A 21,138-nucleotide genomic window follows, 5' to 3' on the forward strand; every position below is an offset into this window, starting at 1 on the left:
CGCCGAGGTGCCGCATGTGAAGCACTCGGGTATTTGAGAAATATTGCAGTTCGATAATAAAACTGGAGGCGTCTGCTTTTGTGACCACCGCTTATTCTGCAATTTGATGTTTTTTTAGGTTCTAACTGAAAACAAAAGACCTCAGAGGAGGAAGCAAAGAGTTTTTAAGGTAACCGACGATTGCTTTAATATTTCTCCCTCACGTTAAGCGGCGTTTGTTGTCACGTACAGCAGGAGATCGAGGGTTACGCGCTGGGACGCGGCGCTTCCAGCCCTTCAGCGGCTTAGCTAATTTTAACGGCACAGAACATGTTCTTTTTTTGCCTCTCCCTGTCCCCCCTTCCCCCTCCCCCCATCCCAGCATGTCGTACACACACCGGAGCCTCTGTGCGGGGCGCTGCGGCCGGGACGTTGGCTTCCCATTGTGCTGTGAGCCGCTTCACCCTCCGTGTTCCTTCCCCACTTGCAGAAGTACCAGCTGAATGCTGGGGGTGTTCAGCATTCGGATCGGAGGGCGAGAAGTCTTTGCTATCACGTAAACTGAGTTAATGGCATAGGAAGCTTCATGCTTCAGTTACGGTGGTTTTGATTTCCTTTTTTCTTTAAACTTTAGAACGCCTCAAGTGAAACTGAAAATTCTCTGAACTTACAGGGGCCTGCGGTTCACGTGGTAAGGTTTCGGCAGGGCTCTTAAGATGGCTATCTTGCATAGTAACAAAAGATTGGTGCTTCAACTCAACTGTTTCAGCTTGTTGTAACAAAATACTAGCTTACTACACTTGTGCCTAACAGGTAGCGGATTCGTACCGCGTTTTTCGGTTTGCTTTTATTTTGTATAGGAATAAGTTCTGATTTCTATTCTTTCAAACTAAAATGCTAAGGGGTGGATGCTGAAACTGTGAGAAGATGCTAGAGAAAATGAGAAGTATTTAATGTATTTAAACTTACTTGACAATTTTTTTCTTGGCACAGAGTGCAGCTGAACGTGATCTAAGTTAGTTTAGCATTGTTTCAGTACAGAAACATTTCAGAAATTGTTGGATGTGGTGAATGTGATAAATGGTGAATGCAGTGTGATTTTATTTGAAATCATCACGACTCTGTAGCAGCTTTGTGTTCACTGTTATACGTCAGAGAAATTTGCTCAAAGGAGTCCTAAGTTTGTAAGATAAAGTTAAGTTAAAAGTCAAGAATAAGTAAGGAGCAAATAAGCTTACTTGGCTTGCAAGTGTGTCTGACCTCTGTGTGTGTCTCTGTGTGGGTGTAGCTGTGCAAACCATCTCCCCATATGCCTACAGGAATAGTGAGTGTACAGCACTATCAAGTGTTCTTCTTTTATAAAACATATTAATCCATGGCATTTATATATTTCATTAAGTCATATATGTGCTCTTAACTGCTTAATTTTAGTGGCTGCCTCTTTTGCAGGATAGTACATAGGTGTAGTTAAAACTTTAGCATTTGTTCATTTTATGCAATTAAGAAGATAGTGTGTGAAATTAAAACTTCTTGTAAACCAGTCATTCTGTTTTGTAGTGTGGAATTGGTGTACACTTGTAAAAGTAAGAGGAATCTTTCTGTCTAGGGTAGATCTGTTATGTTAGATGTCTGTCCGCAGTCAGGGTTCATAGTGAGTCTTCACATTTTCTCTTGAACTTATTTTACCACTGTTTCTTGTTTGATGGCAGGGGAAGTTGCTATGTAATATGATGCTGTCATTCCTATCCTTTCCAAAAAGCCTTCTGAACAGTTTTTTTTTTTTTTCTTGGCTCTTAAATGGAAAAAGGCTCGTCTGTTTTTGTGTGTGTGCATAGTATCATATGTTAGTCATTGGACTTGTGTTTATTTCTGGTTTGACTTTTCCTATGCTGAATTGATTCTGCAGTGTTTCTTTCCCCTTTGGTTTTAGAGTGTTCTTTCAGTTTGCTGGTGTTTTGTCTTGTGGTGCTGAATCGTATTTGCTGAGTTGATTCACTTGCGTGCACCAAGTAGGGCATGGTGCCCCTGAAGGCATCGCATGGAAGAGGTTGGGTTGGTGCTGGAGAGGTTTTGGTTTTGGTGGAGTGGGTTGGTCATGTTAAATTAGGTTGCATTTCCGTCAACTGCAGGAAACCCCCAGAAAGCTTCACCATTTACAGTCTTCTTCACAGTGACACTTTAGAAATATGACATTCTGGTGTATGAGTGGCCTGCCTTATTGGTGGGACTGCTGTGTAGAGTGGTGCTCTATCTACTGAATTACAACCTCAATCTTTGTTTTAATGGTCAGCGGTGGTTTGAGTGAAGCTAAGCAGTGACATGTCAAAAAAAAAAAAAATTATAGATGTTTTGAATTATTATTTTTTTTTTATTGTTTCACTGGAGTTTTAATTGTGTTTTGCTTCAAAAAAGGATTGTAGACATTTTTAAAGAGGAATATGTAGCACTGTGCTTAAGTGATATGTGGAGTTTGTATTTTTCCAGTCATCCTAAGTTTGTATAGATGCACACTTATTTATTTGGAGAGTTAGCAGTTCCTCTAATTATACTTTTATGAACTAGCGTATTTATGAATTCTTCTGTACCAGGTTAAAATAAGCAATGCTTTCCTGTTGAAAACAAAGTTTGACAGATATAAGCATTATAAACAAAAGTGATAAATACTGTTACATTGTGGCTTTTGCTAACTGTTTTTTCATTTCCATGAAAAGCATGCATGCACTGCTTTTTCCTAGCTATTGAAAGAGGAGTCATTTAGGAAATTTTGTGCCACAATTAGTGCCATAGCTACTGTGCTTCGTTCTCCATACTTAATTTGAAAGGATGTCCAAAATATTCATCTCATTTAGTGAGCAAATGCTTTTTGAAGAAAGAGTCATCATGAGTTCATAGAAATAGATAACAAAGAAGGAGCACTCATGGTTTTTGTTCCAAATTATCTTGTATGTTTTCCCTAGTTAAGCAGAAACTTCTTACATTTTATCATCGATAATAGAAAATCTAGAAAGAAGGGGTTTGTACTTAAAAATTTGCCTGCCTGCATTTCAGAAGGTGTACTGGGCATCCAGCTTCACTTAGTTATTATCATTCTCCTTTTAGCAGTGTGCTCCCTCAGTTTGGGCACTGCAGCACACCTCTTCTTAACAATGTTGGCGGTCACGTGCAAATTTATAAATGCAGCTCGGGCAAACAGGACAGTTGAAGAAGGCATCGTGTTGTCAAGGAGATCTACAGTTAGCAGTAGCACCAGTAAGGAAGCTGCCTCCAGGTCAAGATACAGCTGATGAAGAGGCACAGGCTGTGGTCTTTCTAGTAGGCTCTGGGGAGCTACGGCTGCCATTTGGATGGCTGCAGATGTTTGCTGCATTCATGGAGTTTTTAAAAACCAACCAACAAACAAAAAGGGGGAAAAAAAAGACCAAAGAGAGAGATCCACAGTAGTATATGCAGTGCTAAGTGAGTATTGTGACTGCATGCCCATTCTTTGTTCTCTGCCTGATTCTGTTTGTGTGTTTATGCATAAACGCTGTAGTGGTGATCTGTGCACAAGGAAAGTGTAGACAACACCTGCGAAACTCTAAAATCAGTTTGGTTTAAGTCAAACCAAAAGCAAGAGCTTACTTAATATCTAGAACTTTGGGTTTGTTGGTAAACCTTGTGCTTAGGAGCTAGTGGGAGTCTCATTTCCATCAAAGCTACAAATACATACTTGAGCATTCTCTTTGATTTTTCTCCTCCATGTGTACAAAGCATGGTATTTCGTATCAAAAACAATGTTCAGATATGAAGTTGCTATGACAGACCAGCTGTTGTTAGCCCTCTTCAAAGTGTGGTTTGTTTTGCTGCTTAAATTGCACTATTTCAACCTAATGTACGTGTTAACAAAAGTTAAGAGAAGCAACTCTAATATGCACGCTAATGCTTTGAATGAGCATGACTTGAATGGATTTTTGAACACCTAAATATAATTATTTTTTTTAGCACAAAATGCCTGCCAGAATATTTAGCTGGAAGTAATTCAACTTTTTTTTCTTTTTTAAAATAAGATATCAACAAGTCAGTGGATGAAATTGCAGGGCTGTGGAATTTGACAGAGGAAGAAGACAGAATAATGGGAGTTGGAAGGGATGTTGTACAGAAGACGTGCTTTGTGTTTTTTAAAGGAACTTAATCATCTTGGAATGTACTCATTTGGAAAATACCAATTAAAATTACTTTGAGTACTGTTTGGATATATCTGCCTACTCTTGTGCCTTTTTGCTCCCTTTTCCATAGGGAATTTGCTTTTGGCAGATGAACAGCTTACATAAATTATCCAACTCTTACTTTTAGAACTACAATAACTAAGGAGTAACTCAGCAGTTGAATGCTTTTAATTTTGAAATAATTTGTTTCACAAATGATACCTAGATTATTATTTTTAAGGACCTTTTTGATAACTGGATGTATGTCTAAATGGAATTTTTGTTGTTGTTGTTGTTGTGCTTAATAGGCTTGTGTACCTCAGGTGAAGTAAGCAGGCATGATTGTGGTTGTAATGAATTATCACACTTTTTGCAGTCTCCAGTGCTTCCTCATGAGTAACTGTATTTCCTTGGTATGGTACCTTAAGACTTCACCTGTTTATAGACATTTTTTTGAAAGGAATCTTAAGGAAGAAGGTCTTTGTAAATGGTCTGTAAATTAGTTATCTTACTCTATGTCTTGGGGGGGTTGAAGCCAGTCCCTGGTGGGCTTTTAGCTGTGGTGCTGATAGGGCTGAGCAGAATGCAGAGATGCTCTTCTTCCCTTACAGCCCCTGTCCTACTGAGCTCCCTGTTAGTGCTGCTTCCTCTCCTCCCCAGAATTGGAAGCATCCTCCAACTCATTGCAGCTCATGAAGCAGCTGTGGGGCTAGTAACACTCCTCTGCTTGTGCAGGGAATGCTGGAGGCAGAGGCACAGTGAGGCTGGGCCAGGTAGAGCCTGGTAGTTAGGGTGTCGGGGGGGAGAGGGCTGCACGTGCTTTGAATCACTATTTGTTTAGATCTTGCCTGTCGCTGTGTGTGGGATGCTGAAGGTTTCACTGTATTGAATTTAGAGGAAAGAGCTTCTTAAGAATGCCTGTGATCAAAAATGTTAGTATCAGTGAAGTAACATTTGTGGGAAGGAAGAAGAATGTGTCAACGTGTGCAAGTAGGGCAGGTTTATAGGTATGTCTGTGCATGGTTTAGAGATTTCTAAGGAAGTTATAACAACACAAAATAAATTCTGCTTGCTTACTCTGGTGATGTTTTGTTGATACTGGTTATTAATTATGGAACTAAGAACTTTATTGAATACTTGCTACATGTAATGTAGGCAAATAAATACTTGAAATAGCTTTGCAGATTCCAGTATTCAGTTGGCAGTGTTTGATGTTTGATATTCATACATTAATAGATAATAACAGTATCTAGAAAATGTGAAAACGCATGCTATTCGTTTAGAACCCTATACCACATTGCTAAGCACGTTTTTTGTTGCTTTTGTTGCTTTCAGTTGCAGGAGGAAACCCAGTTAGAAGTCTCCACCTTACTTGAATGGGACCAGATTTTCATTTTTATGTGCTTTTTCATTCTCTGATGTTACACTAAGGTTTTAGATAATGACATTAATTAAAAAAATAAGATCTTGAAGATAAGACAGCAGCAGACTTTTCCCATGGGCATTAGCAAGAGCCTTGGCTTTGTAAATACTGAAAGATTTAACTTTCACTACAGTAAATTTATATTTATAGAATTTGATTTGGGAGATAAAAACAAAGGATCCATGCGTTCTTAAAAAGGTGCTTTCTTTTGAAATGTCAGATACATGAAACTTAACCGATATCAAGAAAAAAGAAAACTGTGATTACATAAAACAAGCCAACAGTAATCACTTGTCATTGATTTCTCTAGTCAGTGTATAGAACATGTTTGTCTGTCTTCTTGTTCCAGCACCTTAAGCATTCGGCCTTTTGTTGCATCAGAATTTTTCAAGGCAGACTTCAAACTGACACTCAATTTTGGATTCCTTTTTCAGTGTTCTTGTCCAAATTGTCCAGAGCATTTAATTAATGCTCTGTAGTAAAAATTTAACTCTAAATTTCATTTTGGTAAAGTAAGATTTTATTGACGTTGTAAATTAGAGTTTCCATGTATTTCAAAATGCAAAGCATTTAATTTCATAACAGATGATCGTTGCCTGATGACTGTTATCACTGCAACCCAAACACTGTCATTTTGGCAGTGCTGCTCTGGACCGTTGTTGTTCTGGCTTGTGAGTGGAAATTGGTCATCCTGTAAGGAGGCAGTGGATGTTATATATGTGTAAATTCTGTTCTTTATTGAAAACTCTTAGTCTTAGAAAAGATTTTAGTCTATTCTTTTAGTCTATGCCCTCTCATTGGCCTTAAACCAGACTAGAATGTACATGCAATGTAGATGTTGGAATTTGGAAATGAGTTGGTGAATGACTTGTTTCAGTGCGTCTTTGGGAGCCAGGGCAGGTCAGCATTGTCAACTTACTGAGCTGTGTGTTCTTGGTAGACGTGGTCTGAGAGCTGCTATGCCGGCATGTAGCAGGTTGTGAATAGTGTAAGTGGCTGTGGGACAGATGGTTAAGCACTCAAACTAAGTCCCCTGTTAAGGAGCTGAATGTGCTCCTACTTAGATTATAGGAATTGGGGCATTACCTGATGTAGCAGCTCAGATCTTTAGTGAGCTGAAACAGAGGGGAAGGGACTTACATTAGCTTGGTTCACATACCCTAAAGCTGTGCAAGGTCTTTGTGATCATTTGCTTTTACACTCGGGGATTGTAAGACTGAATCAATTTATGATGATCGAAGCATCATGTTTTCAAGTTCCTTTAGGTATTTTTAACTTGTAAATTCCTGTGGATGAAAATTGTGATGAAGCATCTAGTGACATGCTTAAAAGATTTTTTTTACTCTGTACCTCTACAAAAATGCGCAACATAGTTTCAGTTCGGACTTCCCTCGCTTTAACTTGAAGTCATTGAGTCTTGTTATACTTTTGTCTGCTAGAACAAAGAGCCTTCTGTTATTAGCTTTCTTTTCTGCGCAGGCTTAGCAATAGTTTGTGGCCTTTCGATTTTCTTTGGTAAATTGTAGAAAGTGGACTTGAGGCTTTCACTTCAAGATACTTCAATCTTTTGTTTTTCTCATAGTCTTCCAAGACCTGTCCAGCATATCAATGTCTTGCTTGAATTGGGTATGCCAGGATTGGACGCTCTGCTCCACTGGCAGGTGTAGAAGTGCCAAATACGGGGTATAAAATAATCTGTCTTTTCCTAATTGCATTGTTATTTATGCATTGGAGAATCTTGCTAACTGTTTTGGCCATAAAGTTGCAAGAGGAGTTTCTATAGTTACTGTGCAGTGTTTTATTGACCATGTTAATGCTCCTTCCAGGGTCATTGCTTTCTAAGATAAAACCTGTATTATGTACATACAGTCCAATGTCTTTATTGTTAGATACACAGCTTCACCTTTATCTGTATTGAAATTTTTGCTTGCCAGCCAAAAAATCATGTCTAATTTTATCATTATTAGCTATTTTTCTATCAGAATTAGTTTCACTTTTCTTCTAGGTCATTGCTAAGGATCTTATATAATATATAGCTGTGATAATTTCCCCAAGGACCCCATTAAGAACGCTGGTGATTCTCAATTTACAGTTACAGGCTTAAACGTATGGTGATGGCTTCATAAATGAGTAAACTATAAGAGACATTAGCTAAGATGAGTAAGTTCAAAGACTGAATTTATTTCATCTCTACCTTTTAATTAAAGCACGTTAGGGAAGAGTTGTATTAGGGAATAGATATTGCTGGTGATTGTATATATCCTTTTTCTTTTGTGGGTTGAGTGTTGTGTTTCCCAGAGCTGTCAGTGTTTCTTTGAGTGTTCCATTACAACGTTGAAGATAAATGATTGAATAAATCAGAACATCATGTAGAACAAACAGAAAAACCCAAGCATGATACTAGTTTGTATTGGCTTCTGTAGCATAAAAGATTCTGTAAGAAGTTTTCCTTTAGCATCTCCTTTTTTGGGAGCCTGTGTTAGGGGAGCAGGGTGTCCATGGTGTGTTTTTTGTGGTTTTGCTTTGCACTTTCACACTCTAGAGCACAGGGTTGACAGAAACAGCAATTTGAGTAATCTAATAAATACACTTCTCTATGGGTCACAACATGAAACCTTTAGAGTCTGCATAAGTGTTTTGCACTTTGTTTGTTTATTTATTTATTTTTGCTAGCGACTGCATCCTTCAGGATCTTCTTATAGAAGATCTTGTAGGTCTTCTTGTAAGTGGTCTCACTGAAGTGTTACACGAGATAAGCAGGAGAACTGTGGTGGTGGTGTTGGAGAGAGAAGTAAAGGGAGTGAAGATACCACAATATAGTTGTTACTATAGCTCATTCTGGATATAAATATAGATGACAAAATCCTCACGCTGTTAAGGTAGGGTGGATTTGCTAGCTGCTAAAAGATCCAGTGTCAAGTCTTGCTGTGGTAATTGAGTGGGTGAGTTTGGGTGGGCTGGATATTCTGGGGCACAGGGGAGTTGTGAGTGAAGGAGGATCCATTCAGCAAAGCACAGTTGGGTGATTTTCTCCAGCTTCGCGGAACTTATCATTGCCTTGAGTTTCCATACAAACCTGCTTACACTTTTTTACATCATTTTTCCAAGGGCAAAGATTGTTTGCTTTTGTTGCTGTAGCTTCTAAAATGTGGAATTCTGAGCCTGACTGTAAATGCTTGCTCAGTGCCACTGTTCCTGTGAGGAACAAAACATACTGTAGGGGCAGGTTATGTTATATTATTGTAGGACCCAAATTGCTCTCTCTACCCGAAGATCTGTGGGAAATGTGCTTTCTGTGAGCTGCTGTACAAGTGTGGTATACTGAGAGACGCATACCATTTCATGTCCGTGGTTAATATGTAATTGGTGATAATAGATTTAAGTTTCTGGTGAAGTTAATGGGAATGAGCCTCGGCTTGCAAATGGGCCCCTTCTTAGCTGTCCTTCTCTGTGGCCTGGTTACCTTCCCAGGAACTCGGCTCAGCCTGCAACCTTGGGCAGCAACTTTTTTGTTGTCTGCATTATGGTAGTCAGTAACCCTACGCTTTCCATAGCATCTGTTCAAACCAATGCATGGGGTGGCTTACTTAGTAGCACCCGACATAGATGAGTGTTTCCCCTGTCTGGTGCTTTCTGGCTCTCTGTCCGTATCTTCTATCCCACATCTATTTTTTTATCCTTATATGATGGTCCCATACTTACACCTCTATTAGGCAGTACCCACCCTGTGTTCCATGGAGTTGCTACGTGTCCTGGGGGCAGATGCTGGGGAATAGGAATACATTGCATAGGAGTAAATTGGTACTGGTCAGCTGGCTGGTTCTTGCTTATCTCCTGGTGAAACCCTGACATCTGACAACTGGGCCATGAATAAAATACCCTGTTCAAATATTAGATGAAGTATGTTTGTTGTCTTTTTTCTTTTTTTTTCTTTTTTTTCCCCAAACAGTTTTTCTGAGAGAAATTTCTTCTTAAGACATTAGAGTTCTGAGATGGTACCAGCATTCTGCCAACCTGGAGGAGCGTGCGTGGTCTGCTGCATGGCTGCAGATGCTGTATCAGGATCCAAACTTACCCAAAGCACTGCTTTGGGAAAAGAGGTGCACAGTGCAAGCTCTCTTCACTCTCCCATCCCTTTGCATTGTTGAATGTTGTTATGCTGGAAGAGCTACCTTTCAGGTCATCAGGTTATTAGCACAAGCTAATAGGTGCAATCATTATTCTCATGTGTTGAGAACTCTGTTCCTATGGGGGTGGGGGAAGAATATAATTGGGATGTCTACTTAGGGGACATAGGCTGTTGTGCAGCTTGTCAAGACTTGCTCCAAGAGCCATTTTGCTAGTAGTTGATCTAGATATCATCTGTTATTTCTGGTCACAAGCATAATTACTGGCTGTTACCTTCCGTACAAAATGTGTTGTTACCACCTATGCAGACGTGAAGTGAGATATAAACCTGCAGTCTACTCTTAATTGTACAGAAAATGTAGAAAAGTCTTTAGGTTAGCCTTGACATTGTATTTTGATTGTGAATTACTGAAAACTTTGCATTACTTCACAGTCATGTTGTATTTAAAGAAAAATCAATGTTATGGTCTGACTCTTTTGAGAGTGATTTGCTGTAACTGGCTTTTCATGTGTGCTTGGAAGCATTACCTCATGCAGTGAAGTGTGTGTATAAGACAAAAAAGATAAAATGTTGAAGTTTAAACAATCTAGTAATGACTACGGTGGGCTCTACTCTCTGGTTCTTCTCCTAATAATATTAACTATTGCAAAGTTTTATTTTGAGTATGATTTGCTAGTGTTCTATATATCCAGCTAAAGCAGTGCTCCCCTTCATGAAGAAGAGAGGAAATTACTTTCATTGATCCAGTTCATTCTACCACTTTCCATTACACTTGTATAAGAACTTTAGAAATCAATCAGATCAGTCTTCCGTGCTCAGCTTCCATGAATTTTAAGACTGTTGCTTGGAAGCATGGTATCCTTGACTGTAGCTTTCAGTGCTTTTGCTTCAGGACTGGAAGATAGACTTCTCCAATCAGGTTGTTCAGCTGCAAAAGCATTTGCTGAGCTATTGCTTTTGGTCTGCCAGACTTTGGCTGAGGAGAAGAATCAAATGACTTCTGCCCCTGCTAGTATGTCTTTATTTCTTTTTATACAGGGAAACAGTAGCTTTACCTATTAAACAGAAAAGGCCACAGGAAAGTCTGGTAAGAGAAGGAAAATTAAAAAAAGGTGTATTTAGGATTCATTGTAGTACAGTAACAAAAGAGGAAAAGTGGCACAGCACTCAAAAGGAAGAGGAGTTGATTTCTTTTTTAAATCAAATTTTATTATAATTAATTGCATGGAAAAATAAAATATGAAACAAAACCAGTGATATGATTCAGCTGGTTCTTTTTTCGTCGTTGTTGCATGTAGGCAGCTTTCAGTTAGTGGAAATTATTATATGTGTGGGGAATAATTTTATTAATAATGCCAGTTTGCTGCTAAGATCAATTGGGTCTTATGTGGACACAGCACTACACTTGTATGCTTCTAGCAGGTACTGTACTGAATATTTTCAAGCACAGTCAGATAAGAGTGCTTTAGTGAGGAACAGTGTGGTTGTTAGAGAAGTGGGACATATTGCTGATGGTCATGCTTGAACTGTCCTCCTTTCCCTCCATCTCTCATTACTCATTTTGCAGTTTTTTGTGGTTGTATTGAAAACCTGTAAGCTCCGAGGAATGATTTTAATCTATTTGCTTCTACCTCCTCAGCTTCCTACTCAATTAAGTAACTTCTAATAGCAGTTTTACATAGTTGGGACAGCTTTTGGACTGATAGAGGTATACTTTTATTGCTGAAAGATCAGTAACTTCATATTATGGTTCTTCCTGAAGTTAAGTGCAGAGGAAAGAAGCTGGTAATTGAAGTGCAGCTTTTGTGTAGGCAGAGAATTGTGTGTTTTTACTTTTTAGTGCTGGATTGTTCCAATATTCTTTGGTAGTTATGGAGGCCTATGTAAATCCTTTAGCCCTGTTAACAATAGGTTTACTTATCCACTTTTGTGGAACTCTTAGAAATTGCTTGGTGATTCCCTGGGTCCCATTTGATGAAAATTCCCCAGGATCCAGAGGAGTTCAGGCTCAGAGACCTGAGTCAGCATCTGTGTGTAATGGAGAAACATGTATGGTGTCTTTCTTTCTTAATTTCCATACATTTGACTTAGCTGCAGAGGTGTTGGACACATTTTTACATAACATTTTCATATTACTTTGATGCCTGATAATATTTAGGGCGCACTAAGGATTCTCTGTTATGTTTTTTATCAATTAGCAATCAGTTGTGAGGCGGATATTGGGCTCCAGATGGAGTTAGGTCCATATGCTTCATTTTGCCTAGGGATTTCTGAAAGGTTTGCCTTGATGGTTATGATTAATCATAATTCCATTTTACATTTGTTCTCCTTTCTTGGAGAAGTGCTTGCATTTTAGCTATGGTTGCTAAATCATGTTTCATTTAACAATTTTAAATTTGGTGCTAAAAGTGAACTGCTAAAAACTTCTGTGCCAATGTATGGTTAATTAACCAGTTCTATTGCAGTGTCTAATTTGAAAAGCAGTGATGTTTTCTGTGCTAAGTAGGGCTGAAAGCTACAGAATATTTAAATAATTTTTAGATGCTGCAGTAAGATTACTACCTCAAATGAGGCCCATCTGCATACAGTCTCCAGGACACAGTATTCTGACTTGGTTGCTTTTGAAATTGTTGTAGCCCCATGAATTGTATTGTGTCTGGGAAGATGAAGGATATATTAAATTAAATATTAAGAGTTTGCTAAAATAGTAATAATGCTAGCTCAGTTACCTGAAATATACCGTCTAAATGTACAAGGCAGTCACAGTGTTTACATGATAACTTTCAGATGCACTAACACCATAGCTGGCTTATTAACCATCTCACTTTAACGTTTGCCAGTTTTGAAGGAGTTGCAGCTAACCCAAAAAGCAGTCATTCTTGCTAGAGTGTCCAAACAAGTCACATGTCAGCTTGAGTATAGCTGTAGATTTATAATTATACCAAACTTTGTGAAGTCCAAGCTTTTAGTTTTCAGTCTTGCTTTGAATTGGATGGAGACTTTCATCTGCTTATGCAAATTCAGCAAAGAATTAAATCCTTAGATCAAAATCTTTACAGTTTAGTGAAGTCCTTTATGTGCTAATTCATTTCCTTAGTTTTCCCCATGCACAAGGTTTCTTCTTCTGCATACCCCATTAAAACACCTTAAAAAATACCTTACTATAAATACGGACAGGCTTCAGGTTTTTTATGACTTCCTGTTTTTTTTTTTTTCAACATCTATGCCTGTGCTTAATTAGGATATTCCTAATATATTCAAAGTAGGGTTTAATTGCTATAAGTAATATGCTTCTTATTTTTAATGCTTTTGAGCAGCTGTTACAACATTTTTTTTAATTATTATTATTATTTCATAGGCAAATTTAGAAAACAAACCAGTAAATGGCCGCAGACCAGAACTCATGGAATGCAGTATATGTGGTCATGGTGAAAAATACAGGGTGAAAACAAACCAAACACAACCCTTTGAAAATGCACAGTCTAAGGAGAAAGAAAGAATGACAGGCTTAGAAGCAGAGAAGTGGGCACATAACGAGAAGCCATCTTTTGGTGTCCATGTCAATGGAGATACCCATGGAACTCTGACAGGCCACGAACACTTGAGAAATGCAGAAGAAAGTGAACGAGCCGTCTCTCCCAGTCAATTAGCTGAGCCAAAAAAATCATTTGCACAGACCATCAAAAATGGCATAAAAACCCTACATTACTTATCACCAGAAGCAGTTGCTTCACTGAAAAAAGCATCTGTAGTGGAAAGGACAGATTTGACAAGCAACTCCCATGCCCAGTGGATGAAGGCTACCAATCTGAATGACATAGTCAGCACTCTGACAACTAGTGTTAGCTGTGTTCACCCAGACAAACAAGGAAATCTTTTCATGAAAGAGGAAAACTGTACTTGCAGTGTCTTTCAGGATTCTGATAAGTCAGTATTGCAAACCAGCTCTGTTTTGGATCTGCAGGAAAGCACATGTTGTCCTCCTTTGGTTAAAGAGGAAGTGCATGGAGAGGATGGCTTCAAAGTACCTAACGCAGAGACACAGTATGAGAGTCCTTCACTCCAGCCAACTTTCTTGTCCCTGATTAAAAACAGAAACCTAACTGTGGAGCAGGTTGTAGCTATTGAAGCTTTAACACAGTTATCTGAAGTCCCTTTAGCAACATCTTCCCCAACTAAAGCTGAAAATAGTGAATGTACAGAAGAAAGAACTTCCAACTTGCTCCATAGTTATAAAAGGGATATTTCATCCTCCTTTACGTCTTCTACATTAAAAGAAATCAAAGACACTTACTTACAGAAAGAACAACAGCTCTTGACTCACTGTGCTCACTCACAAAAGCAGCTCCCAAATAAGCCAGTATTATACAATGGCCAAAGTTCGATTTCTGAATTGCATGATAAACCTGCCAATCTTGCTAGTGAGATGTATAAATTGCAGTTATCCTCAAGAGATACCAAAACTTTATCTGAGTTAAGATCTAATGCAAAATCATTTTCAGGACTTAATACCAAGAAAAACTGTGATCCAGTCACCCTTTCACAGTATTGCAGTGTTCAGCATGCAAGCAGCAACTTGGATACTCTTGGCCAGTTAGATCAAAAGCCAACCTGTAATAATTTGAGCTTAGAAGCTGGTTCTTTAATTAAAGAAGGAGGAATTCACAGCCAGGATGAAGAGGATGTAGCTACACAACTAACTCAACTTGCAGCATTAATTGAATCAAACCGGGCAAATCCAGAACAGAAAAATGACATAAAGACATCACTGCTTAACTTAATATCCCATGAGAGGCAAGCAAAACATAACCAAGACCTGCTGCAGAGAAAAGAATCTGTATTTTTTAGGCATAATTGCAGTTCCTTACTGTTAAAGCAAAAACAATCAACAAATAAAAAGGAAATGCTGTACCGTGGAAACCAAGACACAAAAAAAAGCCTCAAGAAGCACGCTATCAACAGATTAATCGAAACCAACTAGAGTTGTTGTCATGCCAGCATAGTGAGTTACAGGACATTTGGATATCATCAAAACTGCACAAGCTTGGTCAAACCATGCCACAGGACTCCAGAATAGTTCTGTCTGAAAAAAAATCACCAAGAACCAAAGTACAGAAAGCACTGAGTCAAAATGCGCTAACGTTACAGGAAAAACCTAGGTTGTTTCTTCCTCAAACACAGATAAAATTCCATAGATTATCTGAGGTACCGCAGGACAAAAAAAAAGACAGGTTGTTTGGCTATGAAGTGGTGAATGAACAAATCAAAACTGCAGGCTCCAGTGACCCACCAGGCATCATTCCACTGAAAAACGACGTTGCTGCATGTAACCAATATAGTGATCTGCTCTCCCATAATCCTCTGTCAGTTTCGCAGTTGAAAACAGCATCCTTGTTAACCAGACCAAGTGAAAACACACAGATGTTTACAGAAAAATGTAATTCTCAGGTACAGCAGGCAGTGAATGTTGGTCAGACACATCCTTTGCCTCAAACTTTTAGTCAGTCTAACCTGAGAGCTAGCGAAGCATGCAGTGAAGATAAAGCCTATGTCCAGCAGGGTGCTGTTGATCAACAGGTAGATCCGAAAATGCTGCCTGTTTCCTGCAGTGCGGGTCAGGTGCCAGGCACTGTGGAAGCTCTCAGGAACATGGAGTGTGCAGGGGAAGTTACCATTCTAACATCAAGAAGTTTGGGTACTGACCATCCGCAGAGCACAGGCGACTCAGGGTGTTCTCCAGCAAAAAACACACTCAGCAGTTTTCTCGAATCACCGATGAAGTTTCTCGATACTCCTACAAAAAATTTAATAGATACACCTACAAAAAAAGGACAGTCTGAATTGCCAACTTGTGACTGTGTTGGTAAGTCATCCTTTCGCTAGCTTTTGCCTGTACCTTTCACATGGCCATGTGTTTGTGTTGCTCCCCTTAATGCAAGAAAGAATACTTGATGCATAGGTGTTGCAAAAAGATACTTGTTTTGCTGTTAGGAACTAGAAGGAAATGATTCTTTCCCTTTCTGTAGCCTTTGCCTGGTGTTCTTCAGGCCTGCAAATTCGGTATTTTTGGCCTTGCATCTGACCTGTTTAAATTCAAATTGAGGAAAATGAGTTTTTCTATTTGTTTTCTTGTTACTCACCTGTATGCTTGTAATTTCATCTGAGTATATCAGATTAGGATTTCTACGGTCTCAAACCAGTTTCTGCTTGAGATGAGCTGGGCAAAAACTTTCCCAATACCTTTTCATTGCTACCTAAATGCCTCCTGGCTAAGCAGCAGGGAATTGTTGAGGGCAGTTGTGTTACTGTCATGGTTTGCCCTGAGGGTGGTGGGAGTTTCTGTTAAGATTCCTGTCAAAGGCTTGTAGATGTCTCATCTCAGAGATAAGATGAGAGCTGGAGATTAGGTAATAAATCCAGATACAGAACAGTTTGTGTTGTAGCATGAGGTGTCGGATTGAACTCGGTGCTGAGAATTTTGCAATACAACTTGATTGATGGTATTGGACATGCTGTGTTTTCAAACTATCAAAGCACACAGATGGGGAGGAAAAAAACACTTCAGGGACTGTTAACATTGTACAAAGGCAGATTTTTTTCATCTTTAATGTTCTGAAGCAACAAGCTGCTAGTTAAGAGGCCTGGATTGCGTTTTTTTGTTCTGTAGTATGTATATGACTGTCAGCTGATGTTTTTTTGGCCTCAATTCTCTGAATTGATAATGTTTGCCTACTCACAAGGGCATTGGGAAGCTTACTTAGTCAGTATGTGTCAGGTCCTGCAATGAACATTGGTAAAGAATGCAAAATAGTGTTATAAATAGGATCTATTTGTAGCACCAAGAAAGAGAATCTACCAGAAGATTAATAGGAGAAAGCAAGCATAAAATAATATAATTTTGATGTCTCTGAGGGGAAAAACCAATCATATTGCTTATTCATTGCATTTCAGGGGCAGACTTTGTGTATTTGAGATGATGTTTCTGTAAACCATTTCTATGCTGACTTGTAGTGATGTAAATGAGAAATGGATGTGCGAACTTAATTTTCTCAACCTGTTTATAGAGCAAATTATTGAGAAAGATGAAGGCCCATATTACACACACCTCGGAACAGGACCAAGTGTTGCTGCTGTGAGAGAAATAATGGAGAACAGGTGAGAAAATGTGCTTTTTAGTGCTAATAGTATTTTTGTGTAAGCAGAAAAGAAGAGGAGCTGTGGGAAAGTGAGTGCTGTTTGGCTTTGTTTTTCTAATACTTTCGCTGTATTCATTTGTAAAACATTTTCCTGTTCTGATGTGCTTGAGGGAAGCTCTCACATTCCAATTCCAAATTTATGCATCTTGTCTGAGTTCCAGCAGTTTTAGCCACTGTGCTCGTAGGTGCTGTTGAAGTCCATAGGGATGACAGAGATTAGCAGCTGGCAGGAGTAGGCTTTCTGGTGTCCTGCTTGCAAACAACCTGTCTCAAATTGGACAGAAAGTGACTAAGTGCTCTAGGATTTTCAAGCAGATAACATTTCCTTTCCAAGTAATAGAAACCCCTTAGTGACAGAAGCCTGTCACTGGAATAGATATTTCAAAATCGCTTTTGCAAGTAGGACTTTGAATTTAGAAGTGTTCTTTGTTGCGCTATGTATTTTTTTTCTCCTCTGTTCTCAATAAAGTAAAAAATAAAATTGTTGTTCTTGTTTTATTGAAGGTGTTTACTGTTTTAAAATGTGTTTTCAGTTCCACTGCTGAACTTTCTTAATGCAGGTATGGAGCAAAAGGAAGCGCTGTGAGAATAGAGGTAGTCGTTTATACAGGAAAGGAAGGAAAAAGCTCTCAGGGGTGTCCGATTGCCAAGTGGGTAAGTTTTTATGTTACAGTAGTAAAATTGGTTTTTGTGGCTTTTAAGTATCTAATGATGTGTAGTCTTTGAGCTTATATATAATCTGATCATTAATCAAGGTCTGTTTCTTCTTCATTTAATTGATTTACAAGTCTAACTGAATGATGAAGCTAAGAATATCACTTTTTAATCTGTCGCGCTGTGATTAGAATGAGTTTGAAAGAGGTGCTTCACAGAGCTGGCAGAGATGGGCAAATCAAGGGTAAGAGCACTTGGCAGTGTCTGGAAGCTGGAGGTCTTATGAAGTAAGCTACTGAGAAGGGTGAAAGAAAAGAAGAGAATGTTGGAAAACCTTACAGTCACATATATATATATTTTTTAACTTCTTAATTGTGTGAACTGTCTCATATACCATGGAGTGTGCTACTCACTTTGATGGACTGAACTCACTATTTCAAAACATAAATGTTATGGTAATAGTTTTCACCAAAGTTTTGTCTCACATTGCTTCATAGGAGCCAGGAAATGAGGTAACAGACAAGCTCCAGGAAAGAGCTTGGAAAGAATTGATTGCCCTTAATCTGTGCTGAAACCACTGAGGGAGGTAAAAAGTAGACTGGAAATCTTGTACACTGAGTTTTAGAAATAAAAAGAATTTGCTTGTTGGAATATATATATTTTTTAATTGTTGCTGTATTTGGGAATTTCAGATTTAACTGGCTAATCTGATGAGAATAACTGTGCAGTTGGTAGAGCAGCATTTGTGACTATGTAACTAAAACAAGAATGTGAATGGTACTGCATGTGTATTTACTGCTTATATGCTTGGAAGAACAGTTAAAATGTGTTTGTCATACTCCATATATAAAATGATGCTTGGAAAGGAATCTCCTATGTGTATGTTGCTTCAGATGATATTTAATAACAAATAGGCATCCAATAATAAAAAAAAAAGGTCAAATTTCAGAAACAACTGTCCCAAAAAAATGGACTGTTTTCTGCTTGCTTGATTTTGTTTTTAGCACTTCAACTAAGCAAAAAATCCTCAATTTTAACAGAGGTTGGGAATTAAAATTCTTACCTTAGCAAACAGTTGTGAGCCTTTGAAAGAAGGAAGAGATTTAAAACTTGTTCTTAAACTTTATTTTGCTGTTGCCAGTATCAACATAGTGCCTTTTACATAAAACAGAGATGATAGATTCTATTGTGCATCTGCATGGGTGTAGGTGTCCAACATGTGTGTGCAATACGACAGCCAGAAAGCACTCAATGCATATAGAAAAGACTGTTAAAAGATTACGGTGCAGTTCAGTTAAATTTCTACATGTCAAGCATTTGTGAGAGAAAGCTTTAATGTTAATTGAACTAAATTCCAAATGTCTTTTGTGCAGCAAAAAACTTTTTGTGTGCAAGCTCAGACCTAAAAGAAATGAATGCCTTTCCAAGCCTGCTGTGTGACTGCGTGATACAAGATAAGGAAGGAAATCATGGAAATCTTCTCTGTGTTTCATCCTGCATGCAATCCACATTTTTTTAGTTGCTATTTTCAATGTGTGAGTTAACTTCTGATTGGCAGTACTAATATTAATCCTTAAAATGGAGCATATTTCTGTTTTGGCTATGACCAAAGAAGTATCATTCTGAAATTTGTTTGGAAGCATATGGAAAAAGTTTGTTCTGCTCTCAGATAATTGCAGTCACAAGGTTTGGTCAGCTGCACAGAGACTTTCACTTGGTCATTACAGTGCTCTCTGGGACAGATTCATTTCTGCTTTGCAGATGGACTAGCTGTTGCCCCTAGGGCCCTTGAGAGACTTGCTGGCAAGAGCACCACAATGGAGCTCTGCTGAAGCAAATGTGAAGAGGAAAAAAATTGATAGAGAGTCATATTTAGCTATTTCACTCCAGTAATTTTCCCTTTTACTATGAGTTTATGTTGTTGTTTATCTGTTCATTAGAAACATCTTGGAATCAAAGGCTGTTTTATAAAATGTGTATATATGTATGTATTATTCCATATATATTATGTATATATTTGTACGTACAATGTATGTATATAATATACATATTATATATAATATAAGAATATATATATACATACTCTTCTGTTAATGTCTGTGTTTCATAATACTCATTTCCTCCTAAATTGTTTTCACCTAAGTGGCTCCAAACATGTACGTAGTGTATTAAATACTGAATGAGACAGGCTTCTTTTTTCTAAAATGAGCTGGCTTTTTCTTCCTTAGTTTTTAGGGTATAATAAACTTACAATATCTGCGTAGGTGATAACTGTGTGATTAGAAAATAACAATCGTTCTGTGACATATGCTAGGGGTTGTCTTTCTTTCTTTTTTTTTAAATTTCTTTTGCTTTTTTATTTTGTGCATGTCTATCCTATTTCTGCTTAATAAGTTAAAGGAAAAAGAGCTTTGAAATAGTGGGATTGTCGACCCGTCTTTCTCGGTTAGACTTTTCATATAATCATGTTACAGTGCCTCCCCTATCACCAGACAGCGATGAGTGATTGATGTCATTCCCACTGCTTTATCAGGACTTTGTTTGATAATGGATGTGGCCTCTCCTTTTTTTATTTTTTATTTCTGCTCTCAATATATCTGATGGGAAATAAAGATTACCTCAATTCGTTTAAGTGAAATGGTTTATAAATCTTCTATCTGTATGATGTTCATAAGTAGCTCACTCTAGGTATGATCCTGCTGCACTGAATTCAAAAATGATGTCAGTGGCCTCAGAGGACAGCTTCAGGTCTTAACATTTCAGGATTAAACTCATTTCCTTCAGGTTCCTTCTACTTGTTTCAGTGGATGTTGGCCTGGATCAGCTTTCTGTTGTCTTCATTCAGAATTGCAATGTAATTTCTAAGGCTTACAGTTGGAATAGAAACAGGAGATGAAAACTGATAAGAGAAGCCAGGTTGGATGGGAGGTCCTCCTTGCTGACAGCCTGTCTCCAGTGCTGACTGATAGCGGAAGAGCAGGGCAGCCAGCTCCCAGAAGAGTCACTTATTTTCCAGTAACTCATTCCTCTGAAGTTCCCTAAGCTGAAGGCAGTGGCTTGATATTCCCTGTCATAGATGGTTTTGTCTTTATTTCTTCTTTCTTTTCTTTTTTTGCTCTCTTGTACTTGGAATTACAATTGGTATACTAATGCTTTCAGCCTTGTGCTCTGTTCCCAGCAATTCCTAGCTGTTGCTTTTGCTTTTCTTTCTGTTGCAAAACAGTGATTTCTATCGTTATGCTAAATTCTCATTTCTGCATGGTAATGGCTAACCATGTGCATTAAGAATGGACACCGCAGTGAATTTTATCTGCCATTCTTACTGCCCCCTCGGCAGTATGAACTCATCCTTCATTTGTTTGCAGATTGTGCTTGTCTTTTCTCTGAATTACTCATCAACCGTTGTCACGCTTTTATTTGCCTTTGACAAACATAGAAGAGAATACAAACTTGAGCAGAGTTCTGCAGAGCTCCCATCAGACACATACCCGCCTTTGTTTCTTGTCTTTTCAGCAGTTATTCACATTTGGTCTTTTCCTTTGTACCAAGACATATTAATGTTGTTTGGCTTTT

The 21,138-nt window shown here is 38.4% G+C and overlaps 1 protein-coding gene across 1 annotated transcript in view; it reads left to right on the forward strand.

Annotated features, from left to right (window-relative positions):
• The window catches only part of TET1 (tet methylcytosine dioxygenase 1), a 58,380-nt gene that overhangs the window by 6,565 nt on the left and 30,677 nt on the right, over nt 1-21,138 (forward strand). The window contains 5 exon segments of the mRNA XM_010714280.3: nt 119-169; nt 13,074-14,607; nt 14,610-15,578; nt 16,780-16,870; nt 17,472-17,565. Of these exon segments, the coding sequence (XP_010712582.3) occupies nt 119-169; nt 13,074-14,607; nt 14,610-15,578; nt 16,780-16,870; nt 17,472-17,565 (2,739 nt within the window).

The sequence above is a fragment of the Meleagris gallopavo genome, chromosome 8 (assembly GCF_000146605.3).
Source record: "Meleagris gallopavo isolate NT-WF06-2002-E0010 breed Aviagen turkey brand Nicholas breeding stock chromosome 8, Turkey_5.1, whole genome shotgun sequence".
Taxonomy (NCBI): Eukaryota; Metazoa; Chordata; class Aves; order Galliformes; family Phasianidae; genus Meleagris; species Meleagris gallopavo.